Source organism: Plutella xylostella, chromosome 30 (genome assembly GCF_932276165.1).
Source record: "Plutella xylostella chromosome 30, ilPluXylo3.1, whole genome shotgun sequence".
NCBI lineage: Eukaryota > Metazoa > Arthropoda > Insecta > Lepidoptera > Plutellidae > Plutella > Plutella xylostella.
The window spans coordinates 652,429-672,349 of record NC_064010.1 but is presented as its reverse complement, the minus strand read 5'-3'; the positions used below and the strand labels follow the sequence as shown (position 1 = coordinate 672,349).

General features: G+C 37.0%; 2 protein-coding genes across 4 annotated transcripts; one reads left to right on the top strand and one right to left on the bottom strand.

Moving 5' to 3' along the window:
• Nucleotides 1-1,278: 1,278 nt before the first annotated feature.
• LOC105392431 lies at nucleotides 1,279-14,692 on the bottom strand. Of its 3 annotated transcripts, none has more exons than XR_007268091.1 (9): nucleotides 14,292-14,692; nucleotides 12,355-12,499; nucleotides 11,811-11,928; nucleotides 8,564-9,320; nucleotides 7,831-7,899; nucleotides 5,832-5,897; nucleotides 5,312-5,398; nucleotides 4,130-4,207; nucleotides 1,279-3,483 (listed from the first exon to the last, which is right to left on the bottom strand). XR_007268091.1 is itself a non-coding variant. In XM_048632026.1 (9 exons), exons 1-9 carry the CDS (start codon nucleotides 14,500-14,502, stop codon nucleotides 3,460-3,462), a joined length of 1,560 nt encoding a protein of 519 aa, XP_048487983.1. In that variant the 5' UTR covers nucleotides 14,503-14,692; the 3' UTR covers nucleotides 1,279-3,459. The 3 variants fall into 3 exon arrangements, 2 of the variants coding, with proteins under 2 accessions (XP_048487983.1, XP_048487984.1); XM_048632026.1 differs by having other exon boundaries at nucleotides 4,130-4,212; XM_048632027.1 differs by having other exon boundaries at nucleotides 4,130-4,212; nucleotides 14,304-14,692.
• Nucleotides 14,693-15,531: 839 nt separating this feature from the next.
• LOC119694715 lies at nucleotides 15,532-19,622 on the top strand. Its single transcript, XM_048632089.1, has 4 exons — nucleotides 15,532-15,885; nucleotides 16,891-17,021; nucleotides 18,168-18,270; nucleotides 18,963-19,622. The coding sequence occupies exons 1-4, from the start codon at nucleotides 15,675-15,677 to the stop codon at nucleotides 19,550-19,552; spliced, it is 1,035 nt and encodes a 344-aa protein (XP_048488046.1). The 5' UTR covers nucleotides 15,532-15,674; the 3' UTR covers nucleotides 19,553-19,622.
• The last annotated feature ends 299 nt before the right edge of the window (nucleotides 19,623-19,921 follow it).

The window sequence follows — 19,921 nt, the reverse complement described above, 5'->3', positions numbered from 1 at the left end:
CCAGTATTTACTTCAAAAAGTCACGGACTTATTGACCCGCCCTCGTACGTAGCATAGCAGTTTGGTGGAAAATCACTCAAAAGAGATCCTTCCGTACTCCCCATTTACTTAATAATTTTGAATTACTGTTACTCTTCTAGATAATACTTGTATAACAATGCAGCTATGCAAATCAGAAATGCGTAGATGTTGAATACATAATGTATTAATTATGTACCTACTTAGGTATTTGAATTACAAACCAATGAACTTTTGACTTCGCTTCTGTAGTGTAGTGTTATTGTATATTTTTCAGGTATACATTTTAACGTTTATTTATTTTATTTATTATTTATTAGTATTAGGGAAACAGACAGTATCATAATACAATAAATTAAAGTTCTTAATTAATACATAGACCAGTAAAGTTTCCACTATTAGATAGAACTTAAAATAAGGCAATAAGTTAATTATTAAAAAAAAAAAAAAAAAAAAATATTAACAAAGTTGTAAATACAAGTACTTTTTACCAAAACAGAAACTAAATTACATCTAAAATTAATTTCTTAAATTTAGTATAATTTGTTTTTTGTAAATATTAAAACTGAAATGAAGTGGATCTAAATGGTTAAACTTATTATTATAATTCTTTGATAAATATTTCGCCCCTTTATTTTTTTTATTTATACTTTATTGCACAATTTTACAATAGTAAAATGTACAATCAGGTGGACTTAATGCTAAAAGCATTTTCTGCCAGTCAACCTACAGGAGGTACGAAGATCAAAAAGCACGGGTGTGCAAAAAAGGAAAAACCCCTTGTATAATATAATAATATATGAGGACATCTCACACACGGCCGCCCGACCCCAAGCTAGACAGAGCTTATAATATGGGTATCGAACAGACCCGAGTGCAAAAATCTGTATGTATGAAGACCTGTGTCGACTGCTGGACATAGGCCTCTCCCAAGAAGCGCTATAACACTCTGGCTTCGCCCTCCTCAATCCTGATCATACCATTACCTGTCTCACTTATGTGGTCGATCTAAAGCTGCGTATAGACCGGCCCAACGAACGGCCAACGAACGCCCAACGATGGATATTTATCATACATAATAAAGGGTAGATTGCAGTAACGCAGGTCAACGAAACCCGTTCGTTGGCGTCCGTTGGGCCGGTCTGTACGCGGCTTAAGGGGCCGGAGGGTTTTGGCTGAATATACCCTTTTTCAACACCTAAACAAAATCCTAATAAGTTAAGAATAAAAAGGGGTAAGTAAGAAAAAAAACTATAAAAATATAATTTTACTTATTTATTTGACAAAATGGCCACTGCTTGTAAAAAATATATTAAAACGAAACTTTCGATATTTACTTTTTAGACGTATATTTAATAGTTCTTCTTTTCCATGATTTATTACTAAAAATATCTGACTCCGAATCTCCATTTTTTTACTTACTCGCTAAAGCGATTCCTAAACTATAAGAAAAGCCGCATATTTTTTTACAAAAACAACATTTACTGAATATCAAAGTTAAATAATAGATAAAGGCTTCCTCATAATTTATAAATCACGTTTTATCTATTAAAAAACACGATTTTTTACAACAAAAAAATAGGCATTCTTTTTTTTATTTATACCTCTAGGTAATAAATGTACGTAACAGATCCTCTGATTTTCATATTTACTGACGAGATCATATTTCGAGTGTGTACTCGAAAAATATGCCCTATTTTTCTGTATAAAAATCGCATTTCTTTTCCTTATACGTTCTCTGTTTATAATATTCACAGCTTTGGTCTAACGTAGAGCGCGGACAAATAACATAAAACTATTAATAAAATGAATAAAAAATACTTATATACAAAAATATATATGAAGGTGATACAAGGGTAAAACACTATCTATACAATTTTATATAAATTTATCAAATTATTATGTAAAAAAAACTCTCATAATAAACTTAAAACTCAAAACATAACAAAAATAAAGAGAGTCACAGATTGTCAAAATTTCTATAAAAACATACTTAAATATATATTTTTTCAATAAATGGAGAATATAGTTTGTGCACGCTCATACTTTCACGATATTATACACTCTTAAACCACATTCCCAGTCTCTTACAAAACTACGGTAAATAAAGTGGCATATATTATAGAAATCCTTTTCGGTTTTTTACATATAAAAACAAAAACTAGCGTTCTGCTAATCATACATATTATGTGCGTACAAACTTTGAAAATTGTACTCTTAGATATAGTATTTATAAATAGTAAGTATCTTTTAACATAAAAATGCACGCTTACGAAAATAAACTATTTAGATATATTGTATTTTAAAATAAAATTTGGGAGCACCAAACTAAGTGGAACGGCTATAAAATTGGTAAACAAAAAGAAAGCTTTGGCAAGTATTTTTTAACAAAAAATAAACAAAACAAATTGTGACGTTTATATAATTCTAAATTTTCTTTTCTTTTCTCAAATGGCCACATAAATTCGATAAAATATCACTTTTTTTTTATTTGCCATCGGCCTTCACTCAACAAAATCAACTAAATTTTTGGACACAGCTATAATAAAAAAAATAAACATAGAATGTGCACTATGGTAACTATAGATTCACTAAAACACATTTTACTGTTTATAATAAACTTATTTTTTACTATTCTAAACGTTTTGTTGAATTTTATTGTCGACGAATAAGTTTTTTTTTTCAAATAAAAAATACACTAATACGTCAAAAAATATAAGAAAACACCTGTTAATTTAAATTTAACATGGCTAAAATCAAGGATACTAAAAATCTTTTACTTAACCTAGGTAAATGATAAGTATTTTTTATAAGGGCAATGTACAATTTGTACCGAATTTCGGTTTAAAAATCGTAAAAATTGCACAGTACTTTACATAAATGATTTTTCGAATAATTTGTACAATTTTCAGTTAAACACAATTAAAAAAATATTTCACGTGCAAGAAAAGGTTGAGTTTTATGGTAACATCAATTATTTAGGCCACAGAATAAAATAAAAACTGAAGCTTTGGCAGTTCAAATTATCAGTAACCAACCTGAAGGCCTGATAAATCCCAAAATTCCACCCAATCTGTTACTGAAACGAATGTTTTTTTTAACGTAACAATAATTTTATTATGACAGTTAAAATTTTTAAAAACATTCACTATTCGACGTGTAAAACGATAGGCTCTTAGCGAAAAATATCTCTGTAAAACGTTCGCTCATTACAAGCACATGATTTAGAAACAAAAAATTAAAATTTTTCAAGCATTTTAAACAATAAAATTGGCCATATTGTTTCTAGACAGAAAAAAAATACGCACATATTGCAAAGTGACTAAAATTAAGACGTAAAAGTAAAGTTACTACTACGAAATAAACAATATAAAAATATAACATTAAAAACCTTTTTGTAGGAGATTTTTCATGGTACGGCCGCTCTGTGGAATGTGGGCATCACTGCAGAATCCGCGTTAGATCCTGAGGAATAAGGTCGGTTTCAGAGTGTGTACATTTTATATTTATAGCCTATGAATGGTGGAATCCATATGAATGTGAAAAAGATATGGACCAAATACAGGGCATTGGAAAAGTGGTACCTACTACAGGAAGCGGAAAGGTTTTCCAAAAGTCGAATACCAAATTTACAACATACTGTATCATATATTATCATACAGGTCGGGCATACTGAAGCAATATCACGAAAAAAATTACTCTTTGATTAGTTATTCGATAGACGGTGCACAGTAATTTTTCATTAGATCGTAATAAAAAAAACGCATTATAACTCCTAAGTACCTAAGTGTCAAAAATATTCGTCATTATGATACGGCCACATAGGCCGCTACACGGGATCGTTATCGACGTCATCGATAAACTCGTTTAATGCGCGTTGCACCAACCACACCGACATATTTATGGCAAATCGCGATATAGTGACGTTTATCTACGTCGATAACGAACCCGTGTAATGGCCTCAGGAACAAGTGATACGTCTCTCCTTCCATGCACTTCAGTTTAAGGACTTACCCCCTCTGACAGAGAACCAGAGATGGACAAAACAGTCCAGTAGCTAAAGCGTTCACAAACTTTTTTATGAATAAGGGGGTTAATTTAGTGTACGCACCTCATATCTATGTATCAACTGAGATCCCGGCACGTAGTGTGGGTTTTCACTGTAGAAGAATGGTCGCTTCATCGTATTCTGCCCTGCAACAAACCGACACACATAAGATAAAAACACACGTACGTACAGACGAATAGAGAACCTCCTCCTTTCTTTGAAGTCGGGTAAAAACTGGCGTCAGTTTCCGAAGTTGAGGTTTTAAATTCTGATTTAGGGCGTCTTGCATAACGACGTTAAATAAAATTAAATAGTTTGTCTCTTGCTCTGACAGTATAATGTCAGAGCAAGAGGTCATAGATTTAATTTGATTTAACTTTGTTGTGCAAGACGCCCTTAATCTCAGATACTAAATTGTCAAATTCTGAACAGTTTATCAACGGGTATGTTTTTATGTAAAGGTAAAGGTACCGAAAAACATCATGAGGAAACCTGCACATCTAGATTTTAGATGTGAACGCTGAGAGAACAGGGAAACGGCTCGCAACTTATCGCGTGAGCACAAATGTACAGCGAAAAGTGGGTGACTCGTTTGCGAGTCACCTCTGACTACCCCTTCGAGAATTACAGCCATAAGCAGACGTTAACGAGCTGACTATGATGATGTGCAACTGTAGACAGTTGTTTCTGTTGTCTCGTGTACTATCTAGTAGTGGCACTCATCATCATCAGCCTATAGCAGTCCACTGCTGGACTACCAAAGCAAGCCGCTGGATGCGATCTTTAGCTTTCCGCATCCAATCATTACCAGCCGCCTTTCGCAAGTCGTCACCCCAACTAGCCGGAGGGCGTCCCACACTACGTTTGCCTAGTCGCGGCCTCCACTCCAGAACACGTTTACCCCATCGGTCATCGGTTCTTGGACAGATGTGACCAGCCCACTGCCACTTAGACCCCCCGCAGACTGCAGACTTTAAGTCGGCCGATAGTTTGATCGGGCTCTTAATCAGTATGGAGTATCGGCCGATACATAATCGTTGAATGTACGGTACTACCATACGCGTACCCACGCGCACTACCATATATCTCCATACTGATTAAGAGCCCGACCAAACTATCGGCCGACTAAAAGTCTGCAGTCTGCGGGGGTCTACAGCTTACTAACTTGGAACTTTATACTTTTTATATGCTGATGATGATGATATATATTATTTCAAGTATGTATGTATGTATGTATACACTCACAGAGGTGCGTCTGCGCGGCGAGTGCGTTCTGCTTGGCTATGAGCAGCTCGGGGCCGGGCTGGCGCGCGAACTGCTCGTAGAAACCACCTGAAATTATAAAACATTGTTGTTGTTACTTAATAGTTTTAGAGGTAATCAATCGATAGGCCGTGTATTGGAATCCTGGCCGGTACCAAAGAGTTCTTTGGAAATAAGGAATTTGAGTGCAAATCGAACGTGCTCTAACGGTGAAGGGAAACCAGACACAAGGCAAACACAAATTCTCTTCACACAGATGTTTGCCCTGGGTGGACGGGATCCGAACCCGCGGCCCCAAGCTTCGGAAGCAGCTTCACTACCGCCTTAGCTACGGTACGGTAATAAAATAAACCAGTTAAAGAACTGATAGTCTTTATTTAGATAGACTACACGTCTGGCGCATCCTGGGCAATCAACGACTGAGAACAACAAATCATGCTTTAGGTAGGTTAATTATTAAGGTAACACTAATCACACGTTAGTTAATAAGGTAAGTCGTTACCTGCCGCCTGTCCCTCCTGCATCTGGTAGTAGGGGCTGTTCTGCGGGGGCATGCCGTTGTCACACACTGAAAGTAGGCAAATTAAACATACATAAAATAAAAAGGATAAAATTTAGTCTAAGGGTTCAGTTTTTGGATCCGTACTTAACTCAATAATTGGTCAACCATTGCTTAAAAACTAACAAAATATATAATATGTAGCTTACATGATTGGCAAGTGACTTGACTAATGGTTATAGTTGATGTACGTATCAAAAATCGGCTTTAATTATTTAATAATAAATAAGAAAATCAAGAAATAAAATTCAATCAAATTCAAGAAAATCTCTGTAGTTTTTAAGAGTACCTACTTAACAAACATCCTCACAAAATTTTCCCTTTATAGTATAAGGACACCTATAATTTTTTGATTAAAAAAATCACCAATTTCTGAACGTCGTAACTAAAGTTGTTCCAAATGATAATCTTTCGGATGTGCACTTTAACCTGGGTTACCTTGCATCTCCAAAATCATTTCTAGTTTTTAAAACCATTACTTCTTGGAAATAAATTAAATAAATACACACTAGAGCGTCAGTAAACAACGTCATTCGGTGGTCATTATCCACGTCATCTCACATCGCACCATATCATTTTATTAGTCACCCTTATCAGTGGATGCTAACAAAAATATTCAACATGTTATTACTAACACGTTTTAGATGTAAGAGATTGAGACGATGGAAAAAGTCCTGACCTCCGTGGAATCCCCGTTTAGTGATACTTTAAATGTTTTTAGTTTTATAAAATAAAAAAAAAAGATGTAACGATTCTTGTGATAGTTAGCTATTGCTTAGATACAGAAAATACGATACTCATAATAATATTATTATAGTGCTGTATTGTATTTTATCAGATATGAATTTACGGAGTTATGTGCAAAATCTAAATGTATGTTTATTGATCGATTTAAGTACATTCAACGGTAGTGGTTCAACATCATAATCATCATCCTTCAGCCCCCCTACTCTTGAAAGGCAATGTATTACGTCTGTCTTGCGTTCTAAACATTTAAAAAATCATACTGGAAAGTTATCAAGTAACATTTTCGTAGCCAAATCTATAATGTAAAAGAGAAAACGCGCCTGCAGACATTCACCTGCCAAATGGAAGTTCCCTGATAAAATTTCACCCTGTCCTTTATACAGAAGCACGAGTGTAACGAAAGTGGTATAGCAAGCCGGAAGGGAGTGACCCCCGTGCAATTCTATGAAATTAATACTTAGATATTCTGATTTCATTACCGGGCTTAGATATTTACGGTCTTATTCATAAAAAAACCTTAAAGTAGGTTTACTGAGCTCAATAGTTACGGAACACATTAAGCCTATTTGAGGTTTCGTAAAAATCTCTATTCATAATAGTTCCGTAAACCTTCAATAACTATATTGATGCTAATAGATTTCACAGACCAAACATTTTGACATTTACCCTATTAAGTTGCCGGTCCGACGAAACCATAAACAAAAATAGCGAAAACTTTCATTCATTTATCAATCTCTATTATCTATGTTAGCCACGGCGCGGCACTTAAAAAAGTTTACGTTGGCTTAAAGGCGCAGTTGGCCAAGCCAAAACCCACAAAAAAATAATTAAATTTTTACGTTACCATGGCAACTTATTTTCAGCAAATATCAACTCACAACAAATGTCAAATCGTCAATAAAGCAGAACAGCTGTTGACCGGCCGCCATGTTTTTGTACAAGAGGAGGTTTACGGAAGGTGTATAGTAGGGTCCAGCCAACTTTAGCATATCAAGGTTTTACGAATCAGTTGGAGAGTTCTTTAGCGCTATTGATCGTTTATGAATAAAGTTTTTTTGACATTTGCTTATAGCAGGCCTATAGGTCTCCCGTAACTTTTTATGAATAAGACCGTTACACACGTAGGTCTCGGCTTACTATACCATTTTTGCAACACCCTGTATAATCTGTATATTACTATTATTGTATGTCTTACCTCCGAGTGGGTCGGGCTCCGTCTTCACGGGGTGCGGCAGCAGACGCCGCTGGGAGTACATGCTGCCTTCTGCAAGTACATACAAACAATATTATACTACCGGGCAGTTAGGATATGTGCACGAATAATAATAACTAGCTGTTCCCGCTTCGCCTTAAAAAGTTTTCCCGTGATAAAAGGTAGCCTATGTGTTAATCCAGGATGTCAGCTAACTCCATACAAAATTTCGTTAAAATCGGTTCAGCCGTTTTGACGTGAAGAGGTAGCAAACATTCACACAATACTAACAAACTCGCATTTATAATATTAGTAGGATTATGCTCACGAGCACGGGCACTGTAAGCGGGCCAACCGTTTTTTGCAGTAACTTTCGAGCGTACAGTCGTTTTGGAATAAGTACAGGGTACATAATATCTTGAATCTAGATGTGTAGGTTTCCTCACGATGTTTTCTTTCACCGTAAGAGCACGTGGTATAACTGTACTTATATTTTAAAAAACAATTCATTGGTAGTACATGCCAGGATTTGTATGAGGCCTTTTCCGTTATCCCCTTGTTACATCTACCGAGTAGAGTGGCTAGACAGTATCCTCGTTCAATGAACGGCTAGGAATTGACCGAGTGCTCGGCCGAGGGTACTGTCTCACCACTCTTCTCGGTAGGTGTAATCAGCGCTCTGTCCATAAATTCATAAGAAAATAAACGATTATTCAATAATTCACATCAAACTTACCCATATCCTTTCCGCGTTCATACATATACTTCTCATCCTCATTACTCAAATCTATCTCCTGTTTAATATGATTCTCGTTGAAGAAATTCTGGTTCTCAGCCACTCTATGCTGCCCTTGCAAGATCTGAAGATTATGCTGTTGATTCTTCAATATCTCCACTGGATCTGGATACCCATTCTGGTAACCGTATAACACCTCTTGTCTCGGATACTCTGGATGTTTCTCTTGGAACGACTCCCTGTTGTAATCCGTATTGCACATTTCTTTGGAGTAAGAACCGGGAACGTATTTGGGGTAACCATTCTCAGGTTTGTCATAGTGCGGTTTCCGTACCATGGCAAACTTTTCAGCTTCTTCGTTCTGTATGTAGTCATCGTTGGTGCTTTTTGTGTAGTCTTTGGGTATTTCGTAGTCATGGTTGCCTGGTGGCTCATAGTTTTCTGTTTCCTTCGGGTACTGTGTAGCTGGTTGGGGGTACGACTCATTCACTCGTTCGGATTGGAACGAATGCTCTGAATCGCTGTAACTAGCGTTCAATTTGTTTTCTTCTTCTTCTGACAGTGGGTCGGTTTGCATAATAGCATCTTGTTTCCTTGGTTTGGGAGTTGAGTTGCTTGGCTGTGGTCCAGGGTTGGGTGGCGAGGGTTGGGCAGAGTTGGTGATTGTACTGTTCTGGGCGGCCATTTGTTGGCTCTGGTGCACTTGTTGGGTCAAACTGTTGGCGATGTTGGCCAGTGATTGCAGGCGGTATGCCACCTGGAAGGATAAAGTTGCGGTGAATTTGATGGTTTGTGGTTTTCCTTTAGAGGCCTTGGTTTCCTTTATTGTATTTATGATTTATGTGCAACAGGCTGTAAACTGTTTGACAGTAGCGTTTTACAAGACTGGAAAGGGTTGGAGATAATAAACATTTAACAAAACAATAGACCCTAGAACCAATATCTGCGTTTAAAATTAAAACTCGTAATAAACTTCAATATCTGTGGATGGACAAGGGCCATGTCTTGGCGATGGGCTAGTTCCTACAATTCACTATTATATTTATTTATACTTTTATTGGACAATTTACAAAAGTAGATGTACAATCAGGTGGACTTAATGCTAAGAGCATTCTCTACCAGTCATACCAGTTATAGGCTGTGTGATAGCGCAATACAATAGTGATGAATCGATCAGTTCAATGATGATGTGATTACTGTGTTTGATACTTATCTATAAATAATATATTTTTCATAATAGGATACTTTTCATTAACGTATTCTATGTAAGCCTAACTAAATTGTAAACATAGCCTTCATTAGATAATGTATTTGAGGTAAGTTCAAGGTAATTTAAGATAATAAAAACCTACCGTAGGTATAGAATAGTAGGCATTGTATATAGATAGTACTTAAGATAATTAGGCTTGTGGTAGGTTATGGTTTCACTAGAATCTACTACACTGTAGAACGTACGTGTTTTTTTTAAAGTATATATGTTACTGTAAAAGCCCGAACAACGGTAAATCCTAGGATTTGCCAGTAAATCTTAGGATTTACCAACATGAGTTGGTAAATGTAAGGATTTGTGAAAATGGGTCATTTTTTTCGGGCTTTTACCATTAGAATTTGGTAAATGCTAGGTTTTACCACTGACACCTAGTAAAAGTTGGTTTTGGGAATAAAACAAAGATTAATTATTACCTATTCATTTATTTCAATCAAAAACTTAAATAATTTTCTTTATTATTTTTTATGAACAGTGATTTTGCTAGCGATGTAAGTCGGTATGTGCTGGGAATAAAGTGCGTTTTGATTTGGCGATAACGGTTTTTCCCAATAACCACTTGTCGAAAAGAAATTGGAGGTCAAGGTTTGGGCGATGTAATGCACCGGATTATGGTATTTATGTGTATAGTAATAGATGCGAATTATCATTGAATGCTGGATTATTGGAAAATAACTTTATTTTCACTCATTCACTGAACGATAATTTAAACACGGAAACCGGAAGTAAAATAATTTTCACGTATTATTATTGTTGACGTCGAGTAAAGTAGATTGCAATAATAAATATTTCTTAAGTTCGGTTAGTTATAAGTTATCATCATCATCACGACTCATTACGTCCCCACTGCTGGGGCACGGGTCTCCTTCCAATGAAGGAAGGGTTTCGATCTAGTCCACCACGCTGGCCTGGTGCGCGTTGGTGGACCCCAACACAAGCAAGCTTGTGCTGAGCGAGTTGTCGGGTAAGTGGGCAACCCGACTGTCAGACGTTTTCAAGCCGCCCGAAGGCCTCTGACTAGGCCTTACGACTGCTGCCGAAGCAGCAACCGGGACCCACGGCTTAACGTGCCGTCCGAAGCACGAAAGCATCCAGAAAAGAACCACTTGAAATCGGTCACCCATCCAATGGCTGACCATGCTGGTTGTTGCTAAACCTCAGTGATCAGTTACGATCACTGAAGCCCGCTCGACTACGGACGCTTTGTTCGACTACGGAGGTTATAAGTTATAACCTGGCTTTTTCAACATTTACCGTGCCTTAATGTAAATCCTAAGATTTACCAAGTGAATAGTGGTAAAAGTGCGAATCGCAAAATCTTTCGGGCTTTTACCATTAAGAGTTGGTAAATCTTAGGTTTTACGCGTAAATCTTAGGATTTACCGTTGTTCGGGCTTTTACAGTAACATATATAAGTATATTTAAACAAAAATAAGACCATTAAATACTTATCTCAGATTTGAACAAATGTGTTGCTAAATGACCTCACAAGTATACATGAAACATTATAACACCCCTCTTTTGCGACTGGGGGCTAAAAGAAACATTCTTTAGCTTATGTTGTTGAGAGAATTAGTTAAGTAGAAGGTTTGGAATTTGCTCAGGTAGATGACGATTTTGATAATGATGGTGATTAAGATAGTAGTGATGATAATAAGTATCGCTGATATAGATTTATATCACGATTTGAAACCAAGCGTGCCGAAGATGTTAAACATGTACTATGTCGCTCTCACCAGGGCCCAGGGGGCTTATGTAGCCTGTCAAATCGCCGTGCAATCGGTGCGTTTAGGGCGATTCACACACTGCACGCTTACATTTTCTCACCGCCCGGAATTCCCCATCACGTAATACAACGGGATAGACTCGTATAATTGGCACAGCACAACTCCGAACCTTTTTTTTCGTAAGCTATCAGCATTCGTATTCTGTTCTGTATCTGCGTGCCTTATAATGATACAAATGATGAACAGTACTCACAGCGGCGGCGTCATGGATGGAAGACGTGGAGGGGCCGTCGCTGCTGCCGCCGGAGCCGGAAGAGGCGCCATTTTGCAACATAGCGGCGGTCTGCGGCCATTTGTCGTGCGTTTTGTCGCTGAAATTTTAGTTTTTGGTGTAGAAAGGGTATGTTTTGGCAAGATTATTATGATGGAAAAAAACTAAATCATACATGGGCGGATGTGACGATTTCAGAAGGAGTTTTATTTTAACCTAAAACACTTGGAACTTCTATGAGGTCCATGAAAATAACCTAGGTGATGTATCAAAGTTATTTAAGAGAAAAATTGCGTTTACAGAAAAGAAAAACATCAGTAACCTAATTTAACTTTTAGTTCTATAGATAAAATTATGGGCACCACTTTGTATGACCGAAAACGCAAATTTTTATAGTTTATGCACCCTATAAAAATTTACTCGACATAGGTAAAACATCACAATTTTTTCTGTCTAAACAAATCCCTGACTCTCTTTTAGTCTTAAAAAAACACAAAACATTTAAACCATTTCATAATCCCTTTACCTGTGGCTCTCCCCGTCCTTCTTCGTAGATCCGTCCCTGAATTTGACCGTCCTGGACTTCCTGATGACCATGACTGTTCCGTCTGGGTGCAGACGAGGAAGGTTCTGTGAAGGCACTGCATCTTTGCTCAACGTCTTCCATTGACCTGCAATTTCATATGGTTTTAATACATTGTTTCAATATGAATCGTGTTCTTCTTAGTGTGTTGTTGAAAACACTAAGGTAAAAGGATTAGCCAGTTAGATTTGGTTTCAGTAGGTGAGTGCCCTGGGTGCAACAGATGTCTATAAGGTACAGGTTGATACCATTACTCGAGGAGGCACTAGCATGAACCCTGTTTGATAATGTCAGCTAAAAAGTATGTTGGTTAAATCTTTATTTTGGACACATCTGCATACACTGAGCAGATGTTTTGTGTATATCATTAGAAGGCTGAAGAATACCCTCATCATCATTAATACTTTTATTCTAATCAGCTAATCAGGAAGATAAGGCTTTCAGTATCATCATCTACTCCAAACAGTCTTTGGCTTCTGACTAAGTCAAAATAGATGGAACTCTTTTAAGCTAGTTACAGATACAGATAATTTAAATACACTTATAGTTCCTAAAAATCTATTAAGTAGTAAATTTTAACAACAAAAGCAGTTAAATTCTATGCATAATATTCCATCTAAATAAAAACTGAAATTCCAGCTGACAAAGACCATTCCAATGTATGGACAACATTTCTGCATTTTCTATTTGAAACCATGAAAACTACAAAAACATAATATCTTAATATGTTGTTTATTCATTAGCAGACAAAATGAGTCAACTGCTGGACATAGGCCTCTCCTAAACAGTTCAACAACTGCCTGTTCTTAGTATTCCTCAACCTTTCTCTACCCGCAATGTGATTGGTTTGGTCTTCTGTTAACTACACACCAAATATTGGTGAGGTTTGTATATGGAGATAATATTTATTTACACAAACATTGCTTTTCACAAAGATCTTATTTACAACTAGCTGTTCCCGCGCGCTTCGCTTCGCCTTAAAAAGTTTTCCCGTGGGAATTCCGGGATAAAAAGTACCCTATGTTCTTTCCCAGGGTCTATACCATATGTATACCAAATTTCATTCAAATCCGTTCAGTAGTTTTGGCGTGAAAGAGTAACAGACAGACAGACAGACAGACACAGTTACTTTCGCATTTATAATATTAGTTAGGATTTATGGTTATTGGCTAGTGGCTGAGTGGTGATGAAAGGTGTATATACAAACTTGTTCCTACAATGACTGAAAACGGAATGTTGTTTTCAGTTTTGGCCAGAATGGATTTCCCAGATGGTACAGTTTTTTTTTTACTATGTACAATGTTACTAACTGAGTAGTAAATAACAATCCAAAGTATGCACAAATCATTGATTAGACAACAAAACTACATTGAATTATGTAAGATCACTTATCTTCAACTGATAAGCTGATATTTTTAGACAAAACCATAAAGATAATACACTCAAATTGTATTTATTACTACCATTTGCTGGTCATTTCAGTGAAACTTCACAAAATTGAAAAGTAACAAGCTTTAACGGAATGATTGTTATAGTGAAAACCACAATTTGACTTATTTCATTGATGATTCACTGTGGTTTAGTGGCTGTGTGGACAGCACATCATAACTAAGTCATCAGGCACAGGCAATTCTAGGTTACACAGCCCTAACATATCAATAAGTGCATCAAAACCCAACAATACCACGATTTCTAGTGTTCGATTTCTGTTAGATTTTGAAGGGCAACCTTCAAAATCTAACAGGCAAGGACAAATAATAGAATCTGATTAGAAACATAATAACCAAAACAAAACACAATGATAGGCTATGAGTCACGAAGCCATGGAAAAACATGAAATTAAATGTAAAAGAAAAATAAAAGCGGGGAAACCCAAGTACCTTTCGTCTTACCCATAGTGGTGACGTTATAGTCCGCCTGAGTAAAGTGGAGACTGCAAACTTTGGAATACTTTGTGTACGGTTTCATTCGCTTCAGTATCACGTTCCACTTGTCCGCCATGGTCACATCGCGCGGGAAACGGTGGAACTTCACGTTCTTCGTCTTTCCAGCCAGCGATGTGCATTGCGGGACAGTGCAATAATATCCCATGGTCAAAAAAACCCCTTTGTTTTTGATGCACCCGGAACGAAGTCTTGCACGCCGACCGCGCGGCTTCCTCTCATCTAAATGTGCGGAATTATACACTTTCTGCGTGGCGGGTTAAAATGTTATTTGCTGGTGCTGTTATCACGTTTGTTGAAATTTAATTCAACACATGCAGCCTTGAAAATATTTGACATGTATTAGGGATGGCGAAATAATATCGATGTATCGATATATCGATATATTTTTATAAATATATCGATATTTTCCGACGATATATTGTAAACCGATATATCGATACATCGATATAAATAATCAAGTATCGAAAATATATCAAAATCGATATTTTTTCATTAACAATACCCTTTTGTTGGCCTCACAACGCAATGTGGCGATACTAGCTCGCAACCGTGTACCGAGCGAGAGTGTAAATACACGACATTGGCACAAAGTGACAGTTAAAAAATAGTGTTTTTTAATAATTCCATATTATTTGATTTCACAAGAATTTATTCCTATAAAGCTACCGATATATCGATATATCGATATTTTTTTTTCGATATATCGATTTCAGTAACGATATAAAATAAAATATCGATATATCGAAATATCGATATTTTTTTGCACTTTCGACATCCCTAACATGTATTCCACCTTTTTTTCATCACTTTTTCCGAAAAAGAAAAATGGCGGTTCGGCATTGACAAGAGAAAAAAAAACTTAAATTTGACAATGCAAAGATTTGGTGACTTTTCAGCCATTAGCCAGACTGATACTTTTTATTTTATTTTTTAATTTATCATTTTAATCTTTAAAATATACTAAATCACTAAGAAATCGAGAAGCTGCTTTGTGAGATTATTATATTAATGTTTGTTTTCATAAAATCCAGTGGTTTGGTTTCCGATCCCCATCCATAGACAAATTAAAAATATCCAATACTCAGAATAACAACAGCCTTACCTCGTAATAACAAAAAAAACTACTTTGGTAGATTTAAGGCATGGCAACATTCAACTTTCTTAAATTCCTAAACTGTCATGTCGGCGCTTGGTGGTGTTTATCCGCGAATTTTTGTTTGTTTTTGTGTTATTTTCCTACAATTATCCGTGGCGCACAGCAAAAAAAGTGCTTAGATATGTTAAACTGTGTATTTTGTTCGATTTTAAGCTAACACAATGCCATATTACTGCACTGTGCCTCGATGTACTTCGATGGCCGGGAAAGCCAAGAACGTATCATTCCACCAGTTTCCCAGAGATGAGGAACTCGCTAGATTGTGGAACGACATTCTGAAGAGAGGGAAGCCTTACACTAAATACTCAAAAGTGTGCAGCCTGCACTTCAAACCGGAGGATTACACCATAACTAGCGTCGGAAGAAATAAAGGTAACTGCATAACTTACCAGCATTGCACGTCCTATTTTTATGAATGCGATGTGTTTTGGAAAGAAAGAGAGTGATTTTTGACTGGTAGATGCACTTGGAGGGTTTATTATCTTCCTTGCCGTGAATTTTGGTTCACTCTAAAGAGGGTGTAAAGAGATTTCCATCCACCTTCATGAATTTATGTTCACCCACATAGAGCATTAATTAGTGTGGTATTTATTACATCATAATGTGGGTACATACAAATACATTCACGGTGAATCTAATGAGCCTTGCAAGAGCCAAGTTCTTAGTTGACAATGAAAAGATTATGACTGTGTTGTGCTTACTTGTAAGGTGTTCTAGTCATGCCAATAAATGTATAACAGATACAGTTCACTTTAGACTCCAATAGATCGCAACTTTCTGATGTAATTATGTCATTGGTAATTATGTATACATACATAAATACCTACAGTTTACAGCACATAAAATATACACTGAAATACCATTGGGAAATCTGTATCTATTAATTATATTCCATTGGATACTCATACAATAATTTGATAATCTATAATTGTAAATTAATTATGGGATATCTCTAAAACCATAAAACTCAAAACATCTCCATAACGTCACAGGAATCTGAAATGAGGTATAGCAGAAGAAATACTGTGGCAATCCTTGGGCGAGGCCTATGCCCTGCATTAGACAATTATGTTGTGTGATGATGATAATAATGACAGCATCTTCTTTTTCTTATCATAACAGTGATAAATGGGCCATTCCATGATGGATCGTCACCTATTTCTTTTAGTATGGATACAAATAATTATGAACCCTTCTAGTTTTACAATAAATTCATTTGAAAGTGCACTGTTTAGTGGCTGAATTGTCTTGCAAGAAATGGGTGACGATTAGGACATCCATCATGGAATGACCCAACACTAGTGCTGTGACCTGATGACAACTATTCACAGTTACAATCATTGCTTATTCAACATCCTCTGTACAAAACCCTTTCAGGTCAATGGCGTACGCTCCGCAAAGACGCGATACCGTCTATGAACCTGCCGCTGGAGACGCCGCCGCCATCCCAGGGGAGGAGCAGCACCGGCGTGCCCGGGGGCATCCCGCCCAACCTCATGGATCCGCAGGTATGGAGCTAGTTTGATTGATGTGCTACAAAATAAGATACTGGTTATACGTGTTATGAAGAAAAGTACGGTCCGCTATTGGGCAGTTACATTTTTGCCCCCCTTGCTCTGGAGACCACGGGTGTGTGGGGAGTACAGGGCAAGTCCTTTGTAAAGGAAATAGGACACCGCTTGAGGAACCGTGGTCTTGACTTCCGCTCTGGGGCATATCTCATGCAGAGGATCTCCTTGGTGGTTCAGCGTGGAAACGCTGCAAGCGTCTTGGGGACCTTTGGGTCGGATATGGCCCGAGTCGGATTGCTAGTGTAAGTGTCGGAATTTCATTGAAGAAATGACATTTAATAATATTTTTAAATTATTATTTTAGGTTATTGTTGATATTTATTTTAATTGTTTTTGTGACTTAGATTTAATATTATTTTTTATGTTTTTATTTTGATGTATAATAAGTTTTAATTTGTTTTTTTTTTAATTTTAATGTATTTTATTATATTTTGCATGAATAAAAATGAGAATCATCTGTGAAAAAATATATTGTAAACTGTTATGAAGTGACAAGAATGACTAAATTCCTATTCAATGTAATTCTAATGTAAAGTAGCCCTGGAATACATAAGTAGATTCAGTCAGCTATCCATTGCAGAAACTGGAGTTATTTATGTTATAATATACTTAATAATAACCACTACCTACTGCATAATAATATCTTTAAACATGGTCAATCCACTTTGCTGGACCCACACGATCCAAAGCGATCTGGTTCATCAGCCAATATAGCTAGCTCACGCAATTCCAGTCCAGCATCCTGTAGTGGAAAAATGTAAACCTGCCTTTAGCCCAACTTCACAACTTGTTGTGCTAAGATCTTGAAGCATGTGTTGATTGGTTCACAACTCTTTTAACAATAATTGTAGGCTGTATTAGTATTGTTATTGTCTCGTAATTAAATAGTAATCTATAACTGTTTTATCCACCAACAAAGGTTGGCTGGAAGAAATTGCTTTTTGGCAATAAGCCCGCCCATTATATGCTTTTACTGTGCTTTTCATTTGTTATGTATTTATACTACTTTTATGTTTTTGTATACAATAAAGGGTTCAAATAAATAAATAACTAAACTTCAAAACCTGAAACCTCTGTACCTAGGTGCAGCAACAAGTGGCCCAGGCCATCTACATGCAGACCATGCTGGCTATGCAGGCGGCCAGCTACCGGGGAGAGGGTGTGGACCTCAGCGTCAGACCAGACGGTGAGTGGAGCATATTGAAATTGAAATATTGTTTATTCGACGTATTTGTCGTCATAATACCACCATTTCACAAAGGCTCAGAAACGCATAGCCTCGGTAATCCGGACGAAAATGGCATGTACGTAAACAGCATACATATTGAACTACATTCATCAGCACAACACAACTGCTCATATTATATGGAGGTATAATTAGGAGGTATATTTTGCCTGATCATAAATAAACAACAAGTGGCTCAGGCCTTCTACATGCAGACCATGCTGGCCATGCAGGCGGCCAGCTACCGGGGAGAAGGAGTGGACCTCAGCGTCAGACCCGACGGTGAGTGAAACAGCATGGCCTCGGTAATCCGAATAGCGGCCGCTACGGGTTCGTTATCGACGTCAATAAACTCGTTTAATGCGCGTTCCACCAATCACAACGTATTTATGGCGAATCGCGACACAGTGACATTTATCTACGTCGATAACGAATTCGTGTAACGGAAATAGGAGTGGCTTCGGTCATCCGGACAGAAATATAATTTAATACATACATAATAATAATAAGCTTGCGCATGTCTCCCAAAGGGGTAGGCTATGGAACCCCGAAAATAATAAATAAATAATAATAGGAATCCCGAAAACCTGACGCCATTATGTAATTTTTTCATGATAGATACAATGTATAATGAGTTTTGTTTTCCACTCCAGCCCTGCAGAACCAGGATGACGCAAGCGACCACTCAGACGAGGCAGATCACCAGCAACCGGAGTCATCGCACCGAGACATGTCCGAACTAGAGAAATTCCTGCTCAAATACAATAATCTTAACGAAATAACACGCCCTCCCGAACCGAAACAAGGTAACGATCCCACGTCATACCAGTGTCAAGATTGTACTAAATGTTTCAAAGACCCCGATGTGTTTTTACTGCATAAACGCACTCACATGCCACAAGATGGCGCTGTTAAAGACGAAGCGCAGAATCGCACGATTTCGCCGCTAGATGGCGTTGTAAGCGAAGAAAACTCAAACGTTAAAGTTAAAAACGATAGCACTCTACGCGCTAATCCAATACTAGCTAATCTGTTAAAACCTGAAGAGACTAAAGTGCCTGCTAGTGTTAATTTAGGTAAGGAAATAATGCAAGCCATGGCTTTAAATATGGAGGCTTATTTTAGAAGTATTGTAGCTACGAAAAAGGGTTACATAGAGGATTCAGGATCGGAGTCAGAAAGGTGTGAAGAGTTGAATGGATCGAGCGAATCGAATAGGCTGATTATTGACGAAACTGTGTAGTTTAGTAATCTGGAAATGGAGTGTAATAGATGAAATATCACAATGCCTATAACATTCAAGAAGCTAAGCATTTTGGAATAGGTGGTTTCTAAATTACAGTCGGACCTTACAAAAATATAATGATAAGTACTTGTAAAGACAGAAACAGAAACTACATTAATGCAGCCTACACTTTTTCAGTAGCAATTTAGGTGCAGTATTTGGAGGCTACCCAATGAGCCAGTGTAAAGCCATCATTACACATTAAATATACAGCAAAGCCTCGCTAATCCGATATCCGCTTATTCGATAATCCGAACTAGGAATGCATAGATTATTACTTTTGAAATATAAATTACAAAAATGTAACATACTTTTTACCACTACACA